General features: G+C 40.3%; 2 protein-coding genes across 14 annotated transcripts in view; one reads left to right on the forward strand and one right to left on the reverse strand.

Annotated features, from left to right (window-relative positions):
* Nucleotides 1-27,277, reverse strand: part of PRELID2 (PRELI domain containing 2) — a 764,348-nt gene that overhangs the window by 603,950 nt on the left and 133,121 nt on the right. For 11 of the 13 annotated variants that reach the window (XM_079916212.1, XM_079916216.1, XM_079916209.1 and 8 more), the window contains one exon: nucleotides 22,325-22,471. The exons of the other annotated variants lie outside the window; for them this stretch is intronic. The gene's annotated coding sequence lies outside the window, so the exon portion shown is untranslated. The remainder of the gene's footprint in view (nucleotides 1-22,324; nucleotides 22,472-27,277) is intronic. 13 annotated transcript variants of the gene reach the window in all.
* LOC307184074 (ubiquitin carboxyl-terminal hydrolase 25-like) overlaps nucleotides 10,393-27,277 on the forward strand; it is a gene marked incomplete at both ends in the record, with an annotated part of 29,139 nt that continues 12,254 nt past the window's right edge. The window contains 1 exon segment of the mRNA XM_079917320.1: nucleotides 10,393-10,665. Within this exon segment, the coding sequence (XP_079773446.1) occupies nucleotides 10,393-10,665 (273 nt within the window).

Consider the following 27,277-nt stretch of genomic DNA (forward strand, 5'->3'; position numbering starts at 1 on the left):
CTTTGGGTTTTTTAAAAATCCTTTCTCTAACGGCTTTGGGTGTAAGGTTAGGCTCTTTATTTCAGATTTTAAATGTTTCTTTAGGTAGGATTGTACTGCTGTGAACTTCCCTCTTAGAACTGCTTTTGCTGCATCCCATAGGTTTTGGGTCATCATGTTTTCATTGTCATTTGTTTCTAGGTATTTTTTGATTTCCTCTTTGATTTCTTCAGTGATCTCTTGGTTATTTAGTAGCATATTGTTCAGCCTCCATGTGTTTGTATTTTTTACAGTTTTTTTTTTCCTCTGATATCTAGTCTCATAGTGTTGTGGTCAGAAAAGATACGTGATATGATTTCAATTTTCTTAAATTTACCAAGGCTTGTTTTGTGACCCAAAGTATGATCTATCTTGCAGAAATTTCGATGAGAAGAAAGTGTATTCTGTAGTTTTTGGATGGAATGTCCTATAAATATCAATGAAGTCCATCTTGTTTAATGTTTCATTTAAAGCTTGTGTTTCCTTATTTATCTTCATTTTGGATGATCTGTCCATTGGTGAAAGTGGGGTGTTAAAGTCCCCTACTATGATTGTGCTACTGCTGATTTCCCATTTTATGGCTGTTAGCATTTGCCTTAGGTATTGAAGTGCTCCTATGTTGGCTGCATAATTATTTACAATTGTTATGTTTTCTTCTTGGTTTGATCTGTTGATCATTACGTAGTGTCCTTGTCTCTTGTAATAGTCTATATTTTAAAGTTATTTTTTCTAGGGATATATATTTTTAACATCTTTATTGTAGTATAATTGCTTTACAATGGTGTGTTAGTTTCTGCTTTATAAGTATTTTTTCTGATATGAGAATTGCTACTCCAACTTTCTTTTGATTTCCATTTGCATGGAATATCTTTTCCCATCTCCTCATTTTCAGTCTGTATGTGTCCCTAGGTCTGAAGTGGGTCTCTTGTAGACAGCATATACATGGATCTCGTTTTTGTATCCCGTCAGCCAGTCCATGTGTTTTGGTTGGAGCATTTAATCCATCTACATTTAAGGTAATTATTGATATGTATGTTCCTATTCCCATTTTCTTAATTGCTTTGGGTTTGTATTTGTATGTCTTTTCCTTCTCTTGTGTTTCTGCCTAGAGAAGTTCCTTTAGCACTTGTTTTAAAGCTGGTTTGGTGGTGCTGAATCCTCTTAGCTTTTGCTTGTCTGTAAAGGTTTTAATTTCTCCATTGAATCTGAATGAGATCCTTGCTGGGTAGAGTAATCTTGGTTGTAGGTTCTTCCCTTTCATCACTTTAAATATGTCTCACCCCTCCCTTCTGGCTTGCAGAGTTTCTGCTGAATGATCAGCTGTTAACCTTATGGGGATTCCCTTGTATGTTATTTCTTGCTTTTCTCTTGCTGCTTTTACTATTTTTTTCTTTGTACCTAATTTTTGATAGTTTGATTAATATGTGTCTTGGTGTGTTTCTCCTGGGATTTATCCTGTATGGGACTCTGTGCTTCCTGGACTTGATTGTCTATTTTCTTTCCCATATTAGGGAAGTTTTCAACTTTCATCTCTTCAAATATTTTCTCAGTCCCTTTCTTTTTCTCTTCTTCTGCGACCCGTTTAATTTGAATGTTGGTGCGGTTAATGTTGTCTCAGAAGTCTCTGAGACTGTCCTCAATTCTTTTCATTCTTTTTTCTTTATTCTGCTCTGCAGTAGTTATTTCCACTATTTTGTCTTCCAGGTCACTTATCTGTTCTTCTGCCTCAGTTATTCTGCTATTGATTCCATCTAGAGAATTTTTAATTTCCTTTATTGTGTTGTTCATCATTGTTTCTTTGCTCTTTAGCTCTTCTAGGTCCTTGTTAAACATTTCTTGTATTTTCTCTATTCTATTTCCAAGATTTTGGATCATCTTTACTATCATTTCTCTTAATTCTTTTTCAGGTAGACTGCCTGTTTCCTCTTCATTTGTTTGGTCTCATGGAGTTTTTACCTTGCTCCTTCATCTGCTGCATATTTCTCTGTTGTCTCATTTTGCTTAACTTACTGTGTTTGGGGTCTCCTTTTCACAGGCTGCAGGTTCATAGTTCCCATTGTTTTTGGTGTCTGCCCCCCAGTGGGTATGTTTGGTTCAGTGGCTTGTGTAGGCTTCCTGGTGGATGGGCCTGGTGCCTGTGTTCTGGTGGGTAGGGCTGCATCCGGTAGTGTGTTTTGGGGTGTCTGTGAACTTAGTATGATCTTAGGCAGCCTCTCTCCTAATGGGTGGGTTTGTGTTCCTGTCTTGCTAGTTGTTTGGCATGGGGCATCCAGCAGTGGAGCTTGCTAGTCGTTGAGTGGAGCTGGGTCTTGGCGTTGAGATGGAGATCTCTGGGAGAGCTCTTGCCAATTGATATTACATGGGCCTTGGAGGTCTCTGGTGGTACAATGTCCTGAACTCGGCTCACCCACCTCAGAGGCTCAGGCCTGACACCAGGCCAGAGCACCCTGTCAGCCACACGGCTCAGGAGAAAAGGGAGAAAAAAAGAAAGAAAAAATAATAATAAAAAATAAAAAATATTTTATTTTTTTTTATTTTTTTTTTATTTTTTTATTTTATATAAAAATATTTTATTTTTTTATTTTTAAAAAAAATAAAATAAAATAAAATAATTAAAATTTAAAAATTTTTTTATTTTATTTTTCATTTTTTATTTTTTTTATTTTATATAAAAAATATTTTATTTTTTTATTTTTAAAAAAAATAAAATAAAATAAAATAATTAAAATTTTAAAATTAAAAATAAAGAGAGCAACCAAACCAATAAACAAATCCACCAATGATAACAAGCACTCAAAACTATACTAAGATAAACATAAAAATCAGAAACATGTCAGTCTCAGACAGCAAACCCCAAGTCTACAGTTGTTTCCAAAATCCACCGCCTCAATTTTGAGTTGATTCGTTTTCTATTCAGGTATTCCACAGATGCAGGGTACCTCAAATTGATTATGGGGATTTAATCCACTGTTCCTGAGGCTGCTGGGGGAAATTTCCCTTTCTCTTCTTTGTTCGCACAGCTCCTGGGGTTCAGCTATGGGTTTGGCCCCACCTCTGTGTGTAGGTTGCCCTCAGACCTCTGCTCCCGCCCAGACAGGACAGGTTAAAGCAGAAGCTGATTAGGGGGCTCTGGCTCACTCAGGCCTGGGGCAGGGAGTGGTACAGTAGTTATAATTGGAATGCAAGGTGAGCCTGTGGTGGCAGAGGCTGGAGTGATGTTGCAAGTCTGAGGCATGCCATGTGTTCTCCTGGGGAAGTTGGCCCTGGATCGTGGGACCCTGGCAGTGGCGGGCTGCACAGGCTCCCGGGTGGTGTGGATAGTGACCTGTGCCTGCACACAGGATTCTTGGTGGCTGCAGCAGCAGCGTTAGCATTTCATGCACATCTCTGGGGTCTGAGCTGATAGCCACAGCACACCCCTGGCTCTGGAGCTCGTGTAGGTGGTGCTCTGCCTTCTGTGGGCAGAGGAATACCCTCTCCTCGCACACCCCAAAACAATGGTCTCTTGCCTCTTGGGTAGGTCCAGACTTTTTCCCAGACTCCCTCCCAGCTAGCTGTAGTGCACTAGCCCCCTTCAGGCTGTGTTCACACAGCCAACCCCAGTCCTCTCCCTGGGATCTGACCTCTGAAGCCAGAGCCTCGGCTCCCAGCTCCCACCAGCCCTGGCGGGTGAGCAGACAGGCCTCTCGGGCTGGTGAGTGCTGGTCGGCACCGATCCTCTGTGCGGGAATCTCTCCGCTTTTCCCTCTGCACCCCTATTGCTACGCTCTCCTCCGTGGCTCCGAAGCTTCCTCTCCACCCACCCACCGTCTCTGCCAGTGAAGGGGCTTCCTAGTGTGGGGAAACTTTTTCTCCTTCACAGCTCCCTCCCAGAGATGCAGGTTCCATCCCTATTCTTCTGTCTCTGTTTTTTCTTTTGCCCTACCCAGGTACATGGGGAGTTTCTTGCCTTTTGGGAAGTATGAGGTCCTCTGCCAGCATTCAGTAGGTGTTCTATAGGATTTGTTCCACATGTAGATGTATGTTTGATGTATTTGTGGGGGGGAAGGTGATCTCCACATCTTACTACTCTGCCATCTTTAAGGTCCCTCCTCAAAAAGATATTTTTAAATTATGCTTTTCAGCTAGGACCAGAAAATATTAGTTGCCATATTTTTGGAGAATGCCATGCTGGCATCTCCAGGCCTCTGCTAGCAACTCTATTAATTACAGGTACTCAGTGAGAGCAGCAAGACACTGCTAATTTGAACCCTGATGACCAGCTTTTACCAATATCTAATTTAGTGCTTCTGTCAGGAGCTGGACTCATTTTCTCAAATGAGGAAGATAAATAAAAGAATCTGAGCTTCAGGATGTCCTGCTAATGCACTGCAGCAAAGAAAATACCCCATTTTCTTTCCTTCAAGTCAAAATGTCAAGTGGCTAAATCACAGTATTTGGTTGATACTTTTTGCTATGCTCTAGGTTTGAATTAACACACACACACACCATCTCACCTTTATCCCACGTTCCTAGCATTCAGAGCATCACTACCTCAGTTTGGCAGGGACAGGGCAACTCCCTGAAAAAGGTGATATTTGATCTGAGTCATAAAGGATAGATAAGGTTCTGGTAAAGGAAAGGGAGCTGTTGTTAATAATGTAATACAACTTCATTTAATACCACAGATGAATTCTTTTTTTTAATAATTTTCATTATATGTTTAGTATCAAAGTATAGTGGGTCTAGGTCAGAAGGGATTGGAAAAGGGGACCAGGAGGGCACTCAATGCCTAGGAAAAGACCTAAAAATACAAAATAATAATAACTCTAGTGATAATAATAGTAGTAGCTACTGTCTATTGAGCTACTGTGTCAGAAATAGTGATGAGCACTTTCCATACATTAACTTCATCTCTGCTCACAAAATCACCATGGAGATTATTACCTCATTTTGAAGATAATGAAGCTCAGGTTCATAGAAGCTAAATTTCTAGCCTAAGGGTTCATAGTTAACAACAAGCAAGACCAAGAATCACACGGATTTCTCTGGAGGACAGACAAGTACCATGGTTAAGAGTTTGAAGTCAAAAAAAAAAAAAGAACCATATGCTGGCACACGAGCCTCCCCTAGACTTTTTGTGTGTTTCTTTTCTAATTTATGAAGGTGTTGAATTCCATCATCTCTACCACCTCTTCTAGCTCTGTGCCCCCAAAGTCTTCACAATCCAGCCCACGACTGGACTGCACCCCATGGCTTTCTTCCCTGTTCTTATCCTCCTACACCAGCTCCCAGCCACTCCTCCTAATTCTCTAGACTGACTAGTGCCCAAAAGTGATTCCAAGAAGAAAGCTTCTTGTTATATTCTATTACTTGATGGGGAAGCCCAAGAAAAAATTATGCTCAATTGATGGCTCCAGCACTAAGAGCAGTGTTTTCTAAACAACCAAAAGGATTCTTGAAACAAAGAATTAATGGATTCCAGAACCAGCATTAGGCCAATTGGTGCCAATGGGGTTCTGCATAATTTAGTGTTGTACTGTCAACAATGAAATATCTTTGGGCAACAGCCTAAGTTTCCTTTGAACAACATAAATTGTTGGAAAGTAGGTGTAGGAGCAGGAGAAGAGGGAACAATGTCAAAGACACTAATATCAAAAACGCATCTGAAGAGTTTGAATAAAATTGTGTCAAAAATTTTAAAGTGGAAAAAAAGAACTACTTCTAAATTAATATTACCTCTTGACTTATGTATGTGGAATAACCTAAATAAATTTTATTTGTAGATCAGTAACTATTTCATCTATATTCTAAGAAGTGTGTATGTTCAATTGGACCAAAAACCCTTTTTTTAATCTTATGCTTTTTGAAGAAAATGCAGGATCACCAAACATTCAAGATTACCATATAACACTACTATATATAAAATAGATGACTAATAAGAACCTACAGTATAGCACAGGGAGCTCTATTCAACACTCTGTAATGACCTATATGGGAACAGAATCTTAAAAAGAGTGGGTATATGTATAACTGATTCACTTTGCTGTTCACCTGAAACTAACAACATTGTAAATCAACTATACTCCAACAAAAATTAATTTAAAAAAAGGAATGCTGTCAAAAAAATTACCATATATGTGGGCCTATGTGTATAAGTAGCAGGAAGTAACCTCAGTCTTACTCCTTAGATTACAAAGCCACTCTTGAGTGCCTTCCTTATACAAGGTGTCAAGCTAGTCTCAAGATACATAGTGCTCTAGGATAGTGACTTTCAACAGGTATTTGAGTGAAACCACTTACTGCCTTCACTCTGCCTTTCACCTATGCACACAAGATCATTTTTCTTCGTGTTTCAGTAAACATACAGCCCCTTTCAGTACTAGCTTAATGGTATACTACGTGTCTTTTCTTTTCTTTGCACCCAGTCATACTCAACTCTCTGTAGCAGTGCATGACCTACTTAACTCTACAATCCAGCAGGCATGACTTTAACCGTAGGAAAAAATCAGCTCAAGCATCTTTACTGATCATCATTTGACAGCCCACTTCTGTTAGGGTTGCTGGTTGAGATCCACTGCCTAGAAGTATTGAGACAGAATGAGCTGCTTCACGTCTGATTCAATGGGAACCTCTAGAACCTAAAGTACCTCCTCCTCTGGTGTATCACACTGCCTGAGATTCACACCATGAGCCTGATTCCATGACCTTAAAAACAAGAAAGCCATCAAAAACAAATCATTATGCTTAGAAGTGCCATTGAGAAGGGAAAATGCATGAGCTCTCTGAGAATAACTTATTCTAAATGGCACAGAGTCAACGAGTTAAAAGCAAAGACTCTGAAGAAATGTGACACAGGATTTTGGGTGCATTTGCAAAGGAGGAAAAAAGAGAAAAAACAGATTGTATTTTCCCAAGAGGGCCCTACCCTGAGGGTGGTAAACATCTCAGGAGAACGAAGAGAACAGATAGAGCAGAGTCAAAGGAGAGATGAGCAGAGCCTTCACAGTTTGCTCAGGGAGTGCCTAAACCAGATGAATATAAAGGATTCTGTCTGCACATCATTTTATCCCCAGTTATGATGTGATATCTCTGGGTCCAGCGTAGGCACTGATCTAGATCAATATCCCACTGTGAATGGATCCTGGCCATGGCTGCTCTTTATCCTACCATGGTACTGATGAAATCTCAGGCAAAGATGACCAGGGAGCCAACCATTCCCACCCGTTGGCCATCCGCTCTTGGAAATAAATAATGGAATCATAGAGAAAACCAGGGAGATGTTAGATCACAGAAAAACATGATTGACCATAACTCAATTCACATATGGGGAAAAACTATCTCCCAATGTTTCTGTGCAAGCTCGTTTTGGTCTAAAGACATTGCTTTTCTGATACATTCTTTCCCTGGCTCCTCTCCACCCACCCCCATCCTTAAACCCCCTATTCAGTACTTGCTGGACTTTAGCGTAGGGAGAAAGAAAAGAGCAGCTGCTCTCTGGTAAGCAGCTACCTTGTCTTCAAACCAGAATGCAGATTCTACACCTGCAATCTGTAGTGAAACTTAACAGGTGGCTTTTGATTCTCTTGGAATTCCAGATTCAGTCTTCATGGGAAATGAGAGACAGAATTAGTGAATCTATTAACGTGCTACATGCTGAGGGAAGTGCAATGTATGAAGCAGCCATAGATCATTTTCTCAGAGAGCCATCATCTAGTTGGAGAATCAACAGTCAGGGATGACAAACGTGCAGCATGCATGTTTCTTCTCACCTAACTTGCCCCATGACAGACATTACTAATCAATCATGCTATCCTTTTCTACTGATCTCACGTGCAATCTCAGAATCCTCTCCAAGGCAGGCAGCACTTAAATAGCCACTAGCCATATTTCAGAGTTAGTACACAATCCGAAATATATTTGTCATTTCTAATCACAATTAACAGAGTAACAATAACAGCCCATTACCAAACAGCACTGTGAAAAACCAGGCTTTGGCATACAGAGAGTTAAGGCAGTAGGGATTCCAAGGAAAGCTTCATGGACGAGGAGGGACTTAAGCTGACTGTGGACATTCGAGTCGAATTTAAAAAGTGAAACAGACTCAATAATCATGGACACCCACCCACAGAATAGAACATTCAAGAAACCAAGGCAAAGAGCTAACAGGAAGATCTGCATTTTCTTTCAAGGCCTCCAGGCAGTGGGGCCCCTCCTGACTCTGGGAAGGGACTCCCCACCCTGGGGTAGTACCTGCAGCCCTGCACCGCACTGCAACTCCCACTCCTCAGCCTAGAGCATGCTGAGTCACCCTAAAAAGCAGTTAAGCATACTGCAGTGACCCCCAGACCTCAGTCTTTCACAAACCATCTTGCCCATTTCAACCACCTCCATGTGCCACATTATTATTCACTTAATATTTTATTTAAATCAACTCACTTTTTAACTTCAATAAATCAATTTTAAAATAGAAATACTGTATATCTGCCACTAGAAAAGGCAGTCTTGCATGCGTTAATTTAAATAACTACTTTTAAGATATTTGTTTATATGCCCCCTAAGATAATCTCATGTACCTCTATTAATAGGTCTCTGTACCATACCAGCTTCAGTGGTTAAGAGTATGTGCTTTGAGATACAAAATACTACATATAAAATAGATAAACAAGGTCCTACTGTACAGCACAGGGAACTATATTCAATCTTATAATAAACTATAAAGGAAAAGAATCTGAAAAAGAATATACATATATATGGAATCTAAAATATGACACAAATGAACCTATCTATGAAACAGAAACAGACTCATGGACATAGAGAACAGACTTGACCTTGCCAAGGGGGAGGAGGTTGGAGGAGCAATGGTTTGGGAGCTTGGGATTAGCAGATGTAAGTTATTATATATAGAATGGGTAAGCAACAAGGTCCTACTGTATAGCAGAGAGAACTATATCCAATATGATAAACGATAGTGTAAAAGAATATTTTTAAAAAGAGTGTATATACATGTATAACTGAATCACTTTGCTGTGTACCAGAAACTAACACAACATTGTAAATCAATCATACTTCAATTAAAAAAAAAATGTATGTGCTTTAGAGTAAGGTGGACCGGAATCCTAACCCCAGCTCCATCACTTATTGCTTGGGAGGCCTTGGCAAGTTACTGAAATCTCTCAATTTCCTCATCTGTAAAATGGGTAAGTAATAGAACCCAATGCATAGTCGTATTCTGAGGATTCATTAAGGGCATACCTGTAAGGTGCTCAGCAGAGTCCCCAGTACCCACTCTTTTTAAGTACTTACATCATTCTATTTCATCCTGGTTAGGGATAGCTGTTCCAGATCAAGCTATTTTCTATCCCAAGGTATCAAAGTAGAGTGAAAACAGCAGAGAGGTGTTTGATTAAATACAGGCTTCACCACTTCAAAAGGTGTAGCCTAGGCAAGTTACTTTTTAAAACTCTCAGTTACTTCATTTATAAAATTAAAGAAGTAATGGTAAGTACCTCTCATGGCTGAGGAATGTAAATGAGGTCAAACAGAGAGAGTGCTGGCATTCTGTTCTTGTTTGATAAATGGTCATTCTTGTTATATATATTACATAGAGGTTTCCTTTGAATTTCTGAAAACACATACTGTCAGGCTTTTGAAATCCCCTATCATTCCCCACTTTGGACCTACTTTCTTTATTGAAAAACACTGGATTCCCAAAAATAATTGTGTATTTTCCTTTCCACATGAGCAACAACAAGCCTGTCCTAACAAGCAGAATGAGGGAAGGCTTCTGAAAGTTCAAACCTTTGCATCCAAGACCCAAACTCCTTCTTACATGGCCTCTGGTTCTTTTGAGATGAGCAACTTCTCTTCTGTAATTAGAATACAAACTTGATGTGACTCTAAAGGTCCTTATCTGATGGATCCAGGAGAAACAGCTCCTCTCTGCTATCTGGGCGGCGGGCCACTTCTCTCAGCTCCAAAACCACTCAGGCTCCTGTTTTGTGAATCTTTGAGCCAGTAAAAGAACACACCTCTCACTGCCCAGCAGTGTCCTTTCTCCAGTGAATACGCTCACTGTAGCCTTTAACCCAATGGGTCTTGAGGTGGCTGTAGGAAAACATCTTTGATGTGTGGATGGAGCAGCTCTGTCTCCATTTATTCCTTTGCCTTTCAGTTTAGCACTCCCTCTCCAGCAGTAACTCCAGAACGGCTTTGCTCAAGTAGACTCCTGCTACTAGAAATGGTCCAGAGACGGATAACTCATTTCACAGCGGCTGCCAAGGAGCTGTCAGACAGTGGTTCTTATGGCCACAGGTCAGATTTAGAGCTGTGACCTCAAGGAAATGCACATGTCTCACATCCCATTAAAAGTAGTTGAGCCAGACAGTGGCCCCCATGGAGTCCATCAACTTTGTTTTGGTTGTCGGGCCGGAGCTGTTATTTGCATTGAGAGAAGAAAAGTTGCAGCCTCCCTTAAAGGCTGGGATTTCGCTCAAACTATTTTTCCTGCTCGACAAACACTCATCCATTTACTTCTACCAGTCAAAGAAGAAAAGTTCTAATTCTATGATACAACCCAAAGAACCTAAAGCAAGAGTCAACGCAAGAGAATTCCAGTCTCATTACAGCATCCATATCGACTACTTGCCAGATGGTCTGGAACAGCATGTAGGTTTCTAATTGAGTGGCAGTATCAACAAATGATTGGGAATGCCTGTCTGGAATACTGTGCTGAGAATACTAAATTGGGAAGCAGGCTGGCAGCAGAGCAGGGGTCTGGGGGGGTGGTGGTGGTCAATTAGCAGTGTCTGCCTTAAAGGCAGGATTTGGAAAAGACAGCATTATGCCATATATTTACTTACTTTAGTCTGTGTATATTTTCTTTCTTTCCTGAGCTGTTGTTATAGTCTCCAAATCAGCTTTCCTGCCTATAGGTCTCCACACACCAATGCACACCCCATTCCACTGCCATAGTCAGTAATCCAATGGGCACATCTAACACATCATTCTTCCTATGGCTCACATGGTCCAAGGTCTTAGCATGGTGCATAACACCCTAGACAACTGAGCTCCAGCCAGCTCTCCAGCCACATCTCTCATCACTCCTCACCACAATGCTGTTCTCACATTCCTTGAGATGTCCTTCCTCTTGGCACATGCAACTCTTTTTCTCTGAAATGGCTTTGCCTACCACACTCCTCTTGCTAAATATTACACAACCTTCAAAGCTCAATTAAAGCTTCACCCCTTAGTCTCTCCCTCCAGGATGCCCCAAGACCTTTTGTTCATATAATGGTCCTTTTTATATCACAGTCTTATTAATGATGACCCTTTCACTGCAAGTGATAGAAACCAATTCAAACTGGCTTAAGAAATAAGAAAAATACCAAATTAATAACTTTAAAGAAGGAATGTGCTATTATTCCCTTACGTTAATGAAAAGTTTGGAGATAGAGTCTTCCAACATGACTGGATCAAGATGCTCAGTGATGTCTTCACAGATGATTCCTTCATTTCCAGGCATTTTTCTTTGAACTGCCTTAATTCCAGGCAGTTGGGACTACTCTAGCCGCAAGTCTACAGGGAGTTTTCTTCCCTAATAGTTCCAAGAGAAGGCCTTGGAATAAGAATAGAGTCTTATTGGCCTGTGTTAGATCACCTGGCCACCCCTGGACCAAGCATTGTGGTCAAGGGCACAGAATTTGCTGACTGTCCAGGTCTGAGTCAGATTCCACCCCTGAAGCAGGAGGAGTAAACCAACTCCACGCAAACCATATGGACTCAAAGTGGGGAAGATTCGATTCATCAAAGGAAGACAGGGGTGTTAGTTTCCAGGAAAATGAAGCATCTGTTCCAGGAAGGGAAAATATACCATCCACACGCTCACATAAAATGATGAATTTGGAGCTTATATGTCTCTTTTCCCACCAAACGGAGCCCATCACACCTATTCACGGTGCCCAGCGGCAGAGCCTTCAAGGACAATACAAGGACGAGCACTTTTCCTTGACTCTTTGAAAGTGTATGGGAGTTCCATTCCAGCCTTTTGGGAACATGGTTATTAACTGTCTGTGTTTACTGAATATTTCCTCGTTCTGTGAAGCAATTTATGAATCTTGGTGCAGCTTGCAGAGACAAACATTACTTGAGTCCTTGCCTGACAAGCACAGAAGGGAATTTATGTGAAGTGTTCTGTGATACACATTATGTTTACTTGCTAATGAAATTTATTCCAGCTGTTGTGCTTATTTATAGCACACTGATTCAGAACTGATGCAGTCAATAAAAAATGGCTTATATGTGACCAATTTAAAATATTTAAAACCTCTTATTGTAAAAACAAAAGATAAGGGAGTTAAAATGAATAAGAAAAGAGAAGCTTTGTTAATGGCAAGAGACAAAAAAGGAAAAGAAAAAATGTCTAGTGAATACAGATATATATGCATTGTCCCTGGTCTTTTATTTGAAATCATATTTGATTTTTAAGTCTCAATATGCAAAGAAAATCCCTGATCACTCATGGGTAATCCCTGTAAAGTCTAAGAAGCTTGTCTAAATGTTATCCTTAGAGTTAATACTTTTAGCGGGTTTTTCTTCCTCTGGAACTCCCTAAAGTATCCCATTCTGTGCCTGATGTGGTAGGAAACACACTGGCTTTACAGTTTTTAACTTCTGCATTCAAATTCCAGCCTGCCATGTTCTGGCTCTATTGTCAAGAAAAACCAACTGGCTTTAAAGGATTTTTACATGCATTACAAAGCATGTGACATTGATTCCAAAGTAGAAATATGGCAACTCAGACACATTTATCTAATGGTGAGAACAACATTTATTTATTTATTTAAGAAACACATATAGCACTTACTTTATGGAAGGGATTATTCTGGTTACTTCATTTACATTTACCCATTTCATCCTTACAACCACCCTTTGACATAGGTACTAATATGATTCCCATTATATAGGTGAGAAAACTGAAGCACAAGCCCGTTAAGTAAACTGCCTAGGATTTCACAGTCAGTAAGTGTTAAAGCCACCAACTGGATACGGGCACCTGACACTGCAGTTTGTGTTTTCGACCACGTACTAACTGCTTCTCCAGTAAAGTGGCTTTGGAGTGAGGCAGGGCTAGGTTCAAACTCCATCTCTACCACCTACTAACTAGTGACTTGGACAAGTCCTTTCATCTGTCTGATCCTAGATCTTCATCTGTTACATGAAGATAATATCATATAAATCCCCTAGCACCATGCCTTGTACTCAAATGTTAGATTTCTTCCTGCAGACACAAGTAAGCTAACTGTAGACACGCTTAGCATCTAACCCAGCACTGAGTTGGAATGGCCTTGAGGAACATTTCAAAGGAAAGCACAATTCTAGAAATCACCCAGTGAACTGAGATAGTGACAAAGAGGAAAGAAAAAACAGTATTTCAGGATTGATGCTCAAAAGCAAGTTTTGGTTTTGAGTCATCCAATTCATTTTGGGAATGTCAATCTAGCTTGTGAAATGCCGCCAGTGGTCCAAAAGTCTTCTTAGAATTTCGGGAAAGAAGAACTAGGCTATTGATCTGAACATTCAAGAAATATCAAAGTTGATTCCGTGTTCCCCTGCTACAGAGTAAGTGAATAAATACTGCCGAAACAATCCCCACATAGTGGTTATCATATGTGTGAACTCCTTCAACAAAAGGCAGGGAGGCCACAGCCAGAGGAAAAATTTTTGGCTTCAGTAACCACTCAGCTGTTACTTGATGACAACCTAATAACCAGATGGAATCATCTGTACAACCAACCTAAATGATTATATTGAAATGGAGCATTAAGGTGGCAAAAAAAAGGATATCCAGGAAGCCTAGGGTACACTTACACGTCCTGAAAAACCCCAAGAATCAAAATATATCAGGGTAGAAAAAAAAAGAAAGTATAACTATTTATTTGTTTCCAGTTGGCTAGTATATGACCTGTAGACACGGGCCATATGTAGCCAGAGTCCATCCTCATTGACCCAAATATGAAAAAGGATTATTATTCATCTCCATAGCAACAACTTATTGAGCAACTATTTGTTAGGCACTGGACTAAGCATATAAAGGGCATTAAATAATAAAATCTTCACAACTATATTTCAATACAGCAAGTATAACTCTTATCCATATTATAAAGTGGCTCAAAGACAGTAATTAGCCTTCCCAGGTTTACACAGCTAGTTTATTGATTTCAATATTTTTATCTGCAAATAGAAGAAACCTAAGTCTAGGTTTAGACTTCAACCTAAATCTAAGAGGCAAGAGCACTCTCTGGGGTCTCTTAATAAGGACACTAATTCCATTTTTTGAGGGCTCCACCTCATGACCTAATCACCTCCCAAAGACCACACGTCTTAATACCATTGTACTGGGGATTAGGTTTCAATCTATGAATTTGGTGGGGGACAGAAACCTTCAGTCTCTAGCAACCTGTAAGCTCCATGAAGATAGGGATTGATTCTGTGCTTGCTGGTTTGTGGCCCTCGTTTCTATCACACCGCATGGCATATGGCAGGTGGTCAGGAAATACTGGTTGAGCTAAAAAACAAGTTAGAGAAACCAAGAGTTCCACTCTCTTCTTTTAACCTCTTCTCTAATGTTCTGCTTAAGCAGATTCACACCGTGACCCATTACCTCCTGACTCCCAACTTCTGTCTATTTCCTTCGACTCCACAAATTCCATGGAGTTGGACTCAGCACTTTGTAATAGACGTACGGTGTGCCCGGATCTCATGGGCTAGGTCTAGAAAACAACTATAGTTTTCTCAAGGTTTTAAAATGTACTGTAGATAATAAATAAGCAAACAAGTAAACAAATTAGCACTATGGTGTATAATTAAGAGCTCAAGTTCTCCAATATACAATAATGAAATCTTCACATATCAAACGTGTAGCTGTGTTGGTTACATAATCTCTTTGAGCATCAGTAATCTCAGCATAAAATGGGGATAATGATATTAATCTTATAAGATTTTTGTAGATATTCAGTAAGTTAGTATATGCAAAACTTTTAGCCCAGAAATGGAAACTATTTTTAACAAATAAAATTCCTATAACTACAAAGATATTCTTCTCAGAAACGTTGCTTCTATAAAGAGCCAAACTCTTTAATAAAATGATGGGCTGACTTGAGGTAAAAGGGGTTAAGAACTATTGCTGTAGGGATTCCAGGCAGCCGACGTAGTTACTATGAATAATTCATACAACAAAGTGCCTCCTTTTTTGAACTCAGTCTATGTTGAGCTCCAGGGGAAATTTTAGGTCCAACAGAGGAGTGAAACCAAGGTCAATTCTCCCATTTTGCAGAACCCAGTCATAGATTAGTTTCCTTTCATTAAAACCTTTGCTGCGTTAGTGATATAAGTCAGACAGAAAAACAAATACTGTAGGATATCACTTATATATGGGATCTAAAAAAAGCTAAACTCATAGAAAGAGAGATTAGAATGGTGGTTTCCAAGGGCTGGGGGATGTGGAAATGAAAAGATGTTATCAAAGGGTACAAACTTCCTACTGTAAGAAGAATGAGTTCTGGGGATCAAATGTACAGCATAGTGATAATAGTTAATACTACTGTATTCTATACTTGAAGGTTGCTAAGAGAGTAGACCTTATATGTTCTCACCACACAGAAGAACTGGTAATTATGTGGAGTGATGCAGGTGTGAGCTAATGCTATGGTGGTAATCATATTGCAAAATATAAGCAGATTAAATCAATACATCGTGCACCTTAAACTTACATGATGTTATACGTCAATTATATCTCAATAAAGCTGAAGGAAAACCCCTTTGCTGTATGAATAAACTTACTTGCTTCTGCTCTATTAAAACTTGATATTATTCTGCCACTTATTTTTAACAACAAAAAGCAGTTGTAAACAGAAGAATTCTGCAGGTCTTCTTTCTCATGTTAGCTTTATATCACAAGAAAACTCAAGAAGAATGTTTTCCAGTGTCTGTGGCTGAGTCTATGGCATATAAATCATTCACCAGCGTCTCACACCCACGCAGACCTTGCTAATCAGAGTATTCTTTACCACTAAAACCCACATTCAAATTTCTTAATCCTACTCAACACAGAGCTCCAGAAGCTACACCACTCAATCACATTTGATGTGTGAGGTGTAACCTATTTTCCCTACTGGACTTAAGGAAATGTTATATCAGAAACCAGAAATCAAGTTATCACAGTAAGAAACACAAGTGTGTGGGCTTCCCTGGTGGCGCAGTGGTTGAGAGTCCGCCTGCCGATGCAGGGGACACGGGTTCGTGACCCGGTCTGGGAAGATCCCACATGCCACGGAGCGGCTGGGCCCGTGAGCCATGGCCGCTGAGCCTGCGCGTCCGGAGCCTGTGCTCCACAACAGGAGAGGCCACAACAGTGAGAGGCTCGCATACCGCAAAAAAAAAAAAAAAATTCACCACTGAGCATGACAGTTGCCCTTTGGAAAATCTGGCCTTTCAGATGAAATTCTGCATCAACCGTAAATTCTCCTTTCCTAAGTTTACTCTGCCTTACATTCCATAGACTTTTAGTATAATCCACAGGCTTCCAAATTTAGATAAGCAAAATCACCTAGAGAACATTTTTTCAAAATTGTTGAAAACCAGGATCTCTATGGGTGGTGTCCTCTATCCTGTATTTTTAACAAATTCCCAGTGACTCTGACGGAGCCAGCTCAGGACTTACCCTGGTACCAGAATTTAAACCAGCAGTGCTCAAGCTTTTAAAATCCATGCCCCCTTTTGATAAACATAAAGCTCTTGTACCTACCTTTAATGTTCTTCATACAAGCATTAGAGTTTAAAGAACTTAAGAACTTTTTCTCCTAACTGTATATCAATGCCACCTCACCTCTCCAAGATTCCCCACCCAACCCTTGGGTTGATCCTCAAATTATTTCGTGAATATTAATTCAAAATAGTTTAAGCAACCTTAAAACAAATATTTTGTCATATTTCTTTCATCAACTTCTTCATTGCCTTTAGTATCACAACTTGACAGGATAATTAATTCTTTCATTCAAGCACTATTTACTGCGTACCTGATATGTGCCAGTCATTGTGCTAAGGAAACAACTGTTAAGTAAGACAAGGTCTCTGCTCTTGGGGAAACTACATCCTAGCACACAAAGACAATCAATAATCAATATAAGGTAGTGATGAATTTCATAAAGATAATAAAATAGGTCTATATAATCAGTTGAAGTTGGAAGTGGTCTCTACTTTAGAAAGGGTATTCTAGAAAGATCTTTAGGAAGAGATAACATTTGAGCTGAGACTCTGAACAATGAAAAGAACCCAGTTATGATCTGGTAGAGGGAATGTTCCAAGTAGAATACGTTCCAAGTAGAGGGAAATGCAAACACAGAGCCCTGGCGCAAAGCACTGTATTCAAGAATGGAAAGAAGACCAGTATGAGCATGTTGAGGATGAGGAAGCATGGCACCCGTAATCTTCTGAGGCACTCATTTATATTTGGTTGCTGTTGATGTATGAAAATGGAAGGCAGGGATTCCCTGGCAGTTCAGGATTTCGCACTTTCACTGCCACGGCCCTGGGTTCAAACCCTGGTTGGGAAACTAAGATCCTGCAAGCTGCACAGGGCAGCCAAAAAAAAAAAAAGAAGAAGAAGAAAATGGAAAGTGTAAATATCAATTCCACTCCCAAACATCAAGAAGGTAACCAAGTGTGAGTGATAACTAACAACGTTATGTTTCAGAAACTAAAGCAAAGTTGCCAGATTCCTAGAAGACCCCTTCCCACCTAGTCTCAGGCTTTTATGGTTGCGAGAGTCGCGGCAAGGGAGTTAAAATTAGGAAAGTGGAAGGTTCCTCAGCCCAAGGGAAATACGGAAAATAACAAGTTGTGGTCTCAGGAATCACAGCAAGAGATCTTCAAGCCCACGATGAACTGAAAAAAGGTGGACCCACCTACCTTCAGGGGCCAAGAAGATGAACAAGTTCATCAAGAGGCAGCAGAATAGAATGAGGTCTAGAGAGCCCGTCCCAAGTACAGAGGACTGCTAAGATCTATGGAGACTTTTCTCACCCTCGGAAGGGTTAGAGGTCTCTAGAACACTGAAACTGAATTTCTCTCCTAGGGAAATGGGGAGATCAGAGAAGGCAATATAAATCAAAGAAATAAAGTAATGTGACCTTCTTTGCACTTGAGATTCATGCATGAAAATTCATTCTAAATAAAGTAATAACTAAAATTAAACCAAAAAATTAAAAAGGTTACTCTGTGCTTGGTGTTTCCTGTGTCTAATTTCCAATCCTTTTACAGTCATCCCACTAGAGAAGTAATATCACTACTCCTCACCCCCAGTTTGCAGATGGGGACATTGAGACTCGGATTAAGCTCTCCTAAGGTCTTGGCTAATAAACTATAAAGCCGCTTAGCTAGTAGCACTAAACACAGTGCTGGCACATTGCCAGTACTAGTATATTTATTTGATCAATTAATTGGCCAGTTGAAGAATCTCTGACTCAAAGAGTTTTGAACTAATAATTAGTTGGTCTGTTTTACTATGGGTCACGAAAATGACTCACATGTTTAGCATATATGATTTAGAAATCTACTATGTATAAGGCACTATCATCAGTCAGAGACAGGGAAATAAGACAGACACTGTCCTCAGCAAACAGCAGTCTATCTGTAGATAAGAGCACACAAACAAGCATAAGGAAGTAAAATAGACTAGAAGTGCAAAGCTCTTCTTTGGAAATTTGAAAGAGGGAAAGATCACTTTCACCCTTGGACACCAAGGAGAACTCTCTGCAGAAGAGGCATGCGACAGGAAGGTAGTTTTAGGTTCCCAATTATCTTGTGTCTTTGAGTATCATTAACAGACCTAATTAATTCAGAACAACCCAACCTTCTTTTTCCCTCAGCAACAGGGTTTTACCTGAATTATATAGATAGCTTCGTCAATTCTAGTATTTACACAGCCCGAGTGAAGCCCGTTTGTTCCAAAGAAAGAAGTAATGAACTTCAACAGATACTGACCTCTTATGGCTTATGTTAGCCTGCTGCGTGGATTCCAAGAAAATATAAAATTATGTCAAATTACTTATGTACAAATGCATTACCTATATGATGACCTGTCCCTCAATTTCTTTTTCTGCCAAATGCGCCCCACCCACTGGGACTGGGGACAGGATGGGGGCCTGTAGTCATGTCCATGTCACATGACTCTTCACCACCACAGCTGATTGGACCCAGCCTGGAATAATTCATCGTGTCTCTTTCAGCAATAGAATTGGGACACAGTGTGAGCTTCTTTTTGTAGCTCAAACAGCAAAGACGGACATTTGGGAATATGGAATGCCTTATCCTGGCATGAACACACGAGAAAAGACAACTGGTTGAGAGAGAAAGAAAAAAGAAAAAAAACAAATATGAAGAAACAACCAGAGGCACAAGAAGAAAGAGAGAATTATTACCAACTGCCTTGGCTCCTAAAGATTTTTCTGGCTCCTGGATCTACAATAAATTCTGAGATTCTTACAATAAATTCTCCTTTGTTTGTTTAAGCTAGTTGGAGTGTTTCTACTACGTGTAACCAGAGCATTGATACTCACAAGGGACCGGAGAAGGGGAGAATGTATAACACAGACCAAGTATGGGAGAAATCACTTTGTTCCATTTGCCTAAGCAAACAAAAGCAATCCCACACAAAAGTGACAGATCACGAGATGTCACATCCCAGCACACAACAGCAGGCCCTGCGTGCTTTTATGGGGGGCTGTGACAGCCTGCACCCCACTAGGTCTGGGAAGGCACTGTGCCTTCCACACCCTGGTGATCACAGCAATTTGATACCAGAGTCTAATGAATCCCACAGTTGGGGTTGGGATGCTTTTGTCTGCTTCAGCAGTGGAGAAAGCCCAGCTGGCTTCTTCATTCAGGTACTGGAAAAAAAGAACACAGGAGGAAGCTGGCTTCCCAGGTCAAAAACAATTACTGAAAATTCTATCCAAGGGTCACTTCCAAAAACACAACATGCAAGTAGGTAGGAAACGGAGCTGTGAGCAAAAACTTCTGAGCATCAGTCCCCCTCAGAGAATAAATCTTACCTCTACTGAGATAAAATTTTTCTCCCTTTCCTTTGCTTCCACTTCATGACATGGCCCTCTATCTTGTCTGTTTCCTGAATTTTCTTGGCTACATATCATGGTTGTTTGTCTTCACTCTTCTACCCAAAGATAAACACTCTGAGAGTAGGATCCAGGTCAAGCTCATTTCTAGACTTGCCAAAGTGCATAGCATAGTGCCGGGTACCGAAAACATGCTTGGTGGTAAATGTTTAAGGACACAGGCTCTGCCACTGACTACCTGTGTGACCTTGGGAAATTTTCTCAACTTATCCATGCCTTATTTTCCTTACTTATAAAAGAGCAATCATATTCCCTTGTTCTCTGGATTATGGTTAAGTGAAAACTAAGACATATGTAAAATGTCGTGTATGAGATAAACACACTACAAATGAGAGCTATTGTTAGTAGGTACTGGCCTGAGAAGTGCAGAACCAGACTGTGCCCCCTTCTCTCCCACATATTCTATTATCACTGGTATACCTGGTTTTTATTTCAACCCCAGAAGTGCCCCAGTAGCAAGGATACAACCATTCCTCCAGGAGAGGGAGATAGGCTAGGAAGAAAGCAACCACACCAGATAAGTACACATGATCAATAAACAGTAAAGGACTGCATTGTGCCCAGCTTTGAAATGTGCAAAAATTACACCTGCTCGTGCCAAGTTAGTAGCAGCTTCCAAGTGCCTGATGCTACATTCATCACCACGTCCCAGAAAGATGCTGACTGAAGGTTTTCAAAAACTTCAAAAGACTCTTGCAATAATTGCATATTCATTAGACAAATTAGTTCTAGATTATTTTTAAAACCATAACTTTAAAAAAAAGAGCAACAAAGGATTCAAGAGAATTATGCAGCAGTGGTGTTTAGAATATAAAAATGTAGAATACTATTCATTCTCTCTGAAAGCATTAAATGGTAAAAAAAAAAAAAAATAGAGGGATGGAGAAGAGAAACTAAAAATAAAAAGCCACACAGAGAAAAAAAATATCTTTATGAAATTCAGCCCTTGGTAAGTATATAGAATTTTTCTATTAGTTGGGGTTGCGGGGAAATGTACAAAGTGTTTCCACCTCTAATGAGGAAACACATTGGGAAAACAAGGACTCTCATCATAATATTACATTGGCTGAAGTGGTGATTAACCAGTGTGACCCCTAAAACAAGTATCTGCTGGGATCTTGTTCACTGCGGAGCCACAATCTGGTATAACAGACCGGGCTCCGTTTTTTTTCAGACTCCATTATTCCCAAAATAAGCAGCTGCCACTTCACCCAGATGTGTTAAACGGGGTAGAAAGTCAGGAAAAGTAAACAAAAGCCACCAATGGCGCATCAGGTGGCTCACAGCTTCCGGCCTTGAAGTGCATTACAAAATGGAAAAACAAGTCCGAGAACATGGGGCCAGGCAGCGTTCTCCGTGACAGGAGCGGTGAGGAGCGCAGACGCTAGTATTTGCCACGTGTGAAGGTTACATGCCGCGCTCCACTCCTGAGGCCACATGGGTGCAACATTAAGGTATAAATTAAAGAGCCCAGCAGTAGTTCCTGTTACTTGCCAGTGCCCACTGAGGTTGATCACTTCACCGTATGCAAAAGGCTGGCTGCCTTGCTACCTGGCAGAAAAATGAAAGCCGTCTCTTCCAAAACCAACCCCATCTTCTATGATTATAAGCATACTGCTACATTCTGGGACTAGTGCAAGAGGTGGAAATTGAAAAAAATGATCATAGAATTAAATTTATGATTACAAAGTGTAGCTAGTGCTCCCAGGGAGAGAACAGAGAGCCATCTACCAGCATCATTTACATTGGCGGAAGGGGAACAGGCAGAGAATACCAGTATTTCTAGGTAGTATGGCTTAGTGGTTAAGAACCCTGGCCCTGGTGTTCAAAAGATTTATATTTGGGCCCAATTCTGCCACTTTCTAGCTCTGTGACTTTGACTTCAGGCAAGCCATCTCCTCCTCCAAATTTCAGTCCCCTTGTTTGCAAAATGGGAATAAGAATACCAGGACAGTATCTCAAGATGTAAGGATGTAATCCACATTGCCTCTAGAATTTAGTAAGCACTTACTAAGATTCTTGTTATTATCAGACATGATAGTCCAAAATATATCACACTGGTGTATTAGTTTCCTAGGGCTGGCATACAATGCCACAGACTGGGTGGTTTAAACAAAAGAAATATATTTTCTCACAGCTCTGGAGGTGTCAACAAAGTTGGTTTCTCTTGGGGCCTCTCCCCTTGGCTTGCAGATGGCTGCCTTCCCACTGTGTCCTCACAGGGTCTCACCTCTGTGTGTGCACATCCTTGATGTGTCTCTGTGTGTCCAGATTTCCTCTTCCTAGAAGGACAACAGGTGGATTGGATTAAAGTCCACTCCAGTGTCTCACTTTAACTTAATCACCTCTTTAAAGGCCCTATCTCCAAATATAATCACATTCTGGGGTACTAGGGATTAGGGCTTCAAAAAAATGATTTGGAGGGTATACAATTCAGCCCATAACAACCAGTTTAGCACGAGAGCTGACCAATCAGAAAAGATGCTGCTTAACCACTGGCCAATCAGAATAGATGCTGACTGTACAACACCAGCATAGTGAACTGATGCAAATGGGTTACTGTTACTGTTATGATTATTATCATTCACTGTGTTTTAACACTACCTCTACTCAGGGTAAGTCAGGTTTTTAGGCAGAGTGATCCAATGTTTCTGAAAGGTGAGATTTCAGGAGGCAAAGCAACCTTCAACCAGCGTGAGCTCCTATACCCCACCTCTTCCTGAAACTGGACAAATGCCCAGAGCCTTTGGAAACTACTTTGTGAGAAGAGGCAGGAGGAAACAGTGACAGGTGGAGGAGCAGGGAGGGCACAGGAGACTGAGATTTGAAAACAAAGACTAGGAGGAAGACATTTAAGTGGAGAGAGGAAAAATTCCATGCAAAGAGCTAAGACATCCCAGACAGAGGAGACCTCAGCAGGCCCATCTCCAGCTTTGGTTCTAGCCCAGGGTTGACCAGTCAGAACTTTCACAAGGTCAAGATACATTCTTCTTGGCATACCTCCTTCATGTCATCCTACCAAAAAAGATTCTTTTCTTCTTTACCCAAATGACCACTTTTGTTATCCTACTGTGTTGTGTCAGACAGAAAGTTGTAGAAGAAGAAAAAAAAAACCTAATATAATATACCCATCACCTTCTTCTCCATCAGCTCCTTCTCCCTCTCCTTCTTCTCCTCGGTCAGCCTTTATTCTATGCTCATCATGTGTAGCATAGTGTTTCTCACTTTTGCCTTCATTTATTCCTCATAATCTCAATAGCTCTGTTCTTTATCATAGGATAAACTATTTGTTACACAAGACAAAAAGACAACCTACGGACTAGGAGAAAGTATTTGCAAACAATGCGACCAAAAAGGGCTTAATTTCCAAAATATACAGACAGTTCATACAACTCAGTAACAAAAACAAACAAAAACACCCAACCTAATCAAAAAATGGGCAGAAGACCTAAATAGATATTTCTCCAAAAAAGACATACAGATGGCCAACAGGCACATGAAAAGATGCTCAACATCACTAATCACTAGAGAAATGCAAATCAAAACTACAATGAGGTATCACCTCACACTGGTCAGAATGGCCATCATTAAACTGCTGTACAGCAGAAATTAACACAATATTGTAAATCAACTATAATTCAATTTAAAAAAAAAGCCTACAAATAACAAATGCTGGAGAGGGTGTGGAGAAAAGGGAACCATCCTACACTACTGGTGGGAATGTAAATTGGTACAGCCACTATGGAGAACAGTATGGATGTTCCTTAAAAAACTAAAAATAGAGCTACCATATGATCCAGCAATGCCACTACTGGGCATATATCTAGAAAAAAACTCTAATTCAAGAAGATACATGCGCCCACCTCTGTCCATTGACAGACGAATGGATAAAAAAGATGTGGTACACATATACTATGGAATATTACTCAGCCATAAAAAAGAATGAAATAATGCCATTTGCAGCAACACGGATGCAACTAGAGATTATCATACTAAGTAAAGTCAGAAAGAGAGAGACAAATACCATATGATGGTTATATGTGATTACATGATGGTTATATTTCCACTTATATGTGGAATCTAAAATATGACACAAATGAACTTATCTACAAAACAGAAACAGACTCACAGACACAGAGAACAGACTTGTGGTTGCCAAGAAGGAGGAGAGTGGGGAAGGGATGGAGTGGGAGTTTGGGGTTAGCGGATGCAAACATATATACAGAATGGATAAACAACAAGGTCCTACTGTATAGCACATGGGACTATATTCAACATCCTGTGATAAATCATAATGGAAAAGAAAAGTGTCTGTTACAGAGCAAACTACTCATTTAAACCCACCGGCTCTACCTCCCTTCCATGTCTGATTATGCGCCTCCCTGCAGCATCCTGTGCTTAGCCTACGTAAGCGCTTCACCCATACCCCACACACATAGAATTATAAGTTCCCTGAGGGTAGGAACCATATCTGAGCAATTCACCTGCTAAATCCACTACCTAACACAGTGCCTGGCTTACAATGCTGTATGCAATACGCAATTTTGAATGAATGTTTACAATATGAATAAACAAACCATCTATCTGTATCACTTCTCACCAATAAGACACATAAGATGTGAAATATTTCCCCTCACGGCCCACCCCCACCATGTCCTGTACCATCAAGAGCTAAGTGGGGTAAGGGTCTTCCCCCAGCCCCACCTAGTGCCATCCTCCTAATCCCACGTTTGAAAGAGCAGAAGAAATGCTGATCTAGAATTGAGAAAGCTGTGAAAAGGCAGAGTTCATTTAGGGCTGGTTTGGAAAAAAATTTTTTTAACATCTGGACCAATTTTAAAATGTACTTGAGTTCCAGTTCAAGGAATGGGAAGAAGAACATGGGCTCGGAACACCAATTACTTGCCCCTTTGTCTCTCCCATTTCTTTGAGAAAATTTAGTGAGCTAACTCCTAATATGCCAATATCATAATATACCCAACATTTGGGTAAATTATAGATTATGTGCAGCAACTCTTCAGCTTTTAAAAAGAATTTTCCAAATAAAAAAAAAGTTTTTTTTTTAATTTTAGTGCGGTTTGTTCAACGTCCTACAGTTTTGAAAAATACATCATAAGAGAACTGATACGGTCTTATGGCATTTTACCCATATTTGGTCTAATTTCCCTCATGTTTTTCCCAGCTGCTCTATTAAAGCAGGACAAATTGTCACCTTGAGAGATGAAGACAAAAAGAAAAGTAATAAAATAACTACAGATTTTTTTAATTGTCACTCAGCCCTGGAGATGCTAGATGACAACCAAGGAAACAGCTAGGTTTACCTGGGAGGAGGTGTTCTCTCTGCCTATTACCATTCCAGTGCTGCTGTTATTTAACAACCTGGCTGTGTTAACAGGGCTGTTCTTCTGGGTGTGGAACTATAGGGTCTGACCTCCAAGTTTCCTGGCAGCTTTTAAGAGGAAAGTGTACATGACAGAGGGTCAGTCTAAACTCTGTCATTTGCTGGCTGCATGGCCTTAAAAAGCACATTGTCATAAAAACAATCAGACAAACCTAAATTGAGTATTCCATAAAACAACTGGCCTGGACTCTGCAAAAATTTCAATGTCATGAGAGTCAGTGGAAGGCTGAGGAAGTATTCTAAAGTAAAGGCAACTAAAGAGAGATGACAACTGAACGTAATGTGTGATCCTGGACTGGATCCTGGATTAGGTGGGAGAAAAAAATGCTATAAAGGACAATATAAAATCAACTGACAAAACTGTTATTCTTTTATTTATTGACGTGTTACTGTTTCAGATTTTTCCTCTCCCAGTAGAAACTCCATGAAGAAAAGAACGTTTTTAAAATTTATTTGCATGTAGATCACTAGCATTTAGGAGATGTTCAATGATGTTTTTTTTCTTATTATTCATCAATTTTGTACACATCAGTGTACAATGATGGTTTTTGAATGGATGAAAAAATGATTGAATAAGTGGGATCAGACCTGCCAATCCAATCATTCTCCACAAATTATCAATACTGTCTCAGCTCTGGGCTAGACACTTCAAATCTACTACCTCATTTAGCTCTCTTCAAATAAAATGAAGTAGATGCTATCAGCCCCATTTTACAGATTAAGAATCTAAGAATCTCACCAAGGTCCCTAACTCTATCGGGAGTTAGGGGCAAAAACCAAGACTTGAACCAACTTCTGACTCCAAAGTCTTTGTTCTTTCATTGCATGGTGCAGCCTCAGGAAAGCAAAGCACATTCAATTTCCTCTGATCTGATGCCGCTCATTAGCACCCTGAAATCATCTGTGTAAGAACTTGACAAGGTTTCATTTTCTTCTGCCGCTTGTCTCTGACACAACGCCTTCAGCGGCTGTGGGTGACAGGAAGGCTTTTAACCCGGTGAATCAATGGCCGATCCCGGTCTACCTCCAACACTGCAGTGACATATGGCAGCCTCAGAGTCATCTCAGGTCTTTAAGGCATCTTGTTTGTTGCCCTTAAGTCCCACTTTGGCAATTTTCACAACATTAGCCTTGTCCTTTGGATGGGAGATGAAACCTTCGGTAATCATTTAGGGCATGACTTGCATCAGCAGTAATGGTAGCTGGATTTTTGTCCTTGCTCCAGAAAAGTAAAAAGAAAGCATTGAGATTTTCTAAGGAAGTCCTTGTCAAATATTTATTAAGCTACCTATTGAGTTCCAGGTACTGCTTTCAAGGAGCCTGCAGTCCAGTGGGGAAAAAAGGCAAACAATTAAACGAATGCCATCTGAAGGAATGTATAGGCTACCATGGGAAAGGGGGAGAAATCAATAAAGGCTTCCCAGTGGAAATGACGTCTCCGCTGGCATCTAAAGGATATGTGAGTTACCCAGATAAAAGGGTAGAAGTTACCAGAGTCCTTAGCAGAAGGAACTGTACATTCAATGGCCTGAAGGTGACGGCATAGCACATCAGAAGAATTTAAGGACATTCCACGTGCCTAGAATTTAGGTGCAACACTGGGAGAGCAAGAGGGTTTAGACTTTATCCTAAGGGCAATGGGAAGCCAATATTAACTTTCCATTAGGATGATCTTTGGGCTTAGTTC

The sequence above is a fragment of the Stenella coeruleoalba genome (genome assembly GCF_951394435.1).
Source record: "Stenella coeruleoalba genome assembly, chromosome: 3".
Classification (NCBI taxonomy): domain Eukaryota; kingdom Metazoa; phylum Chordata; class Mammalia; order Artiodactyla; family Delphinidae; genus Stenella; species Stenella coeruleoalba.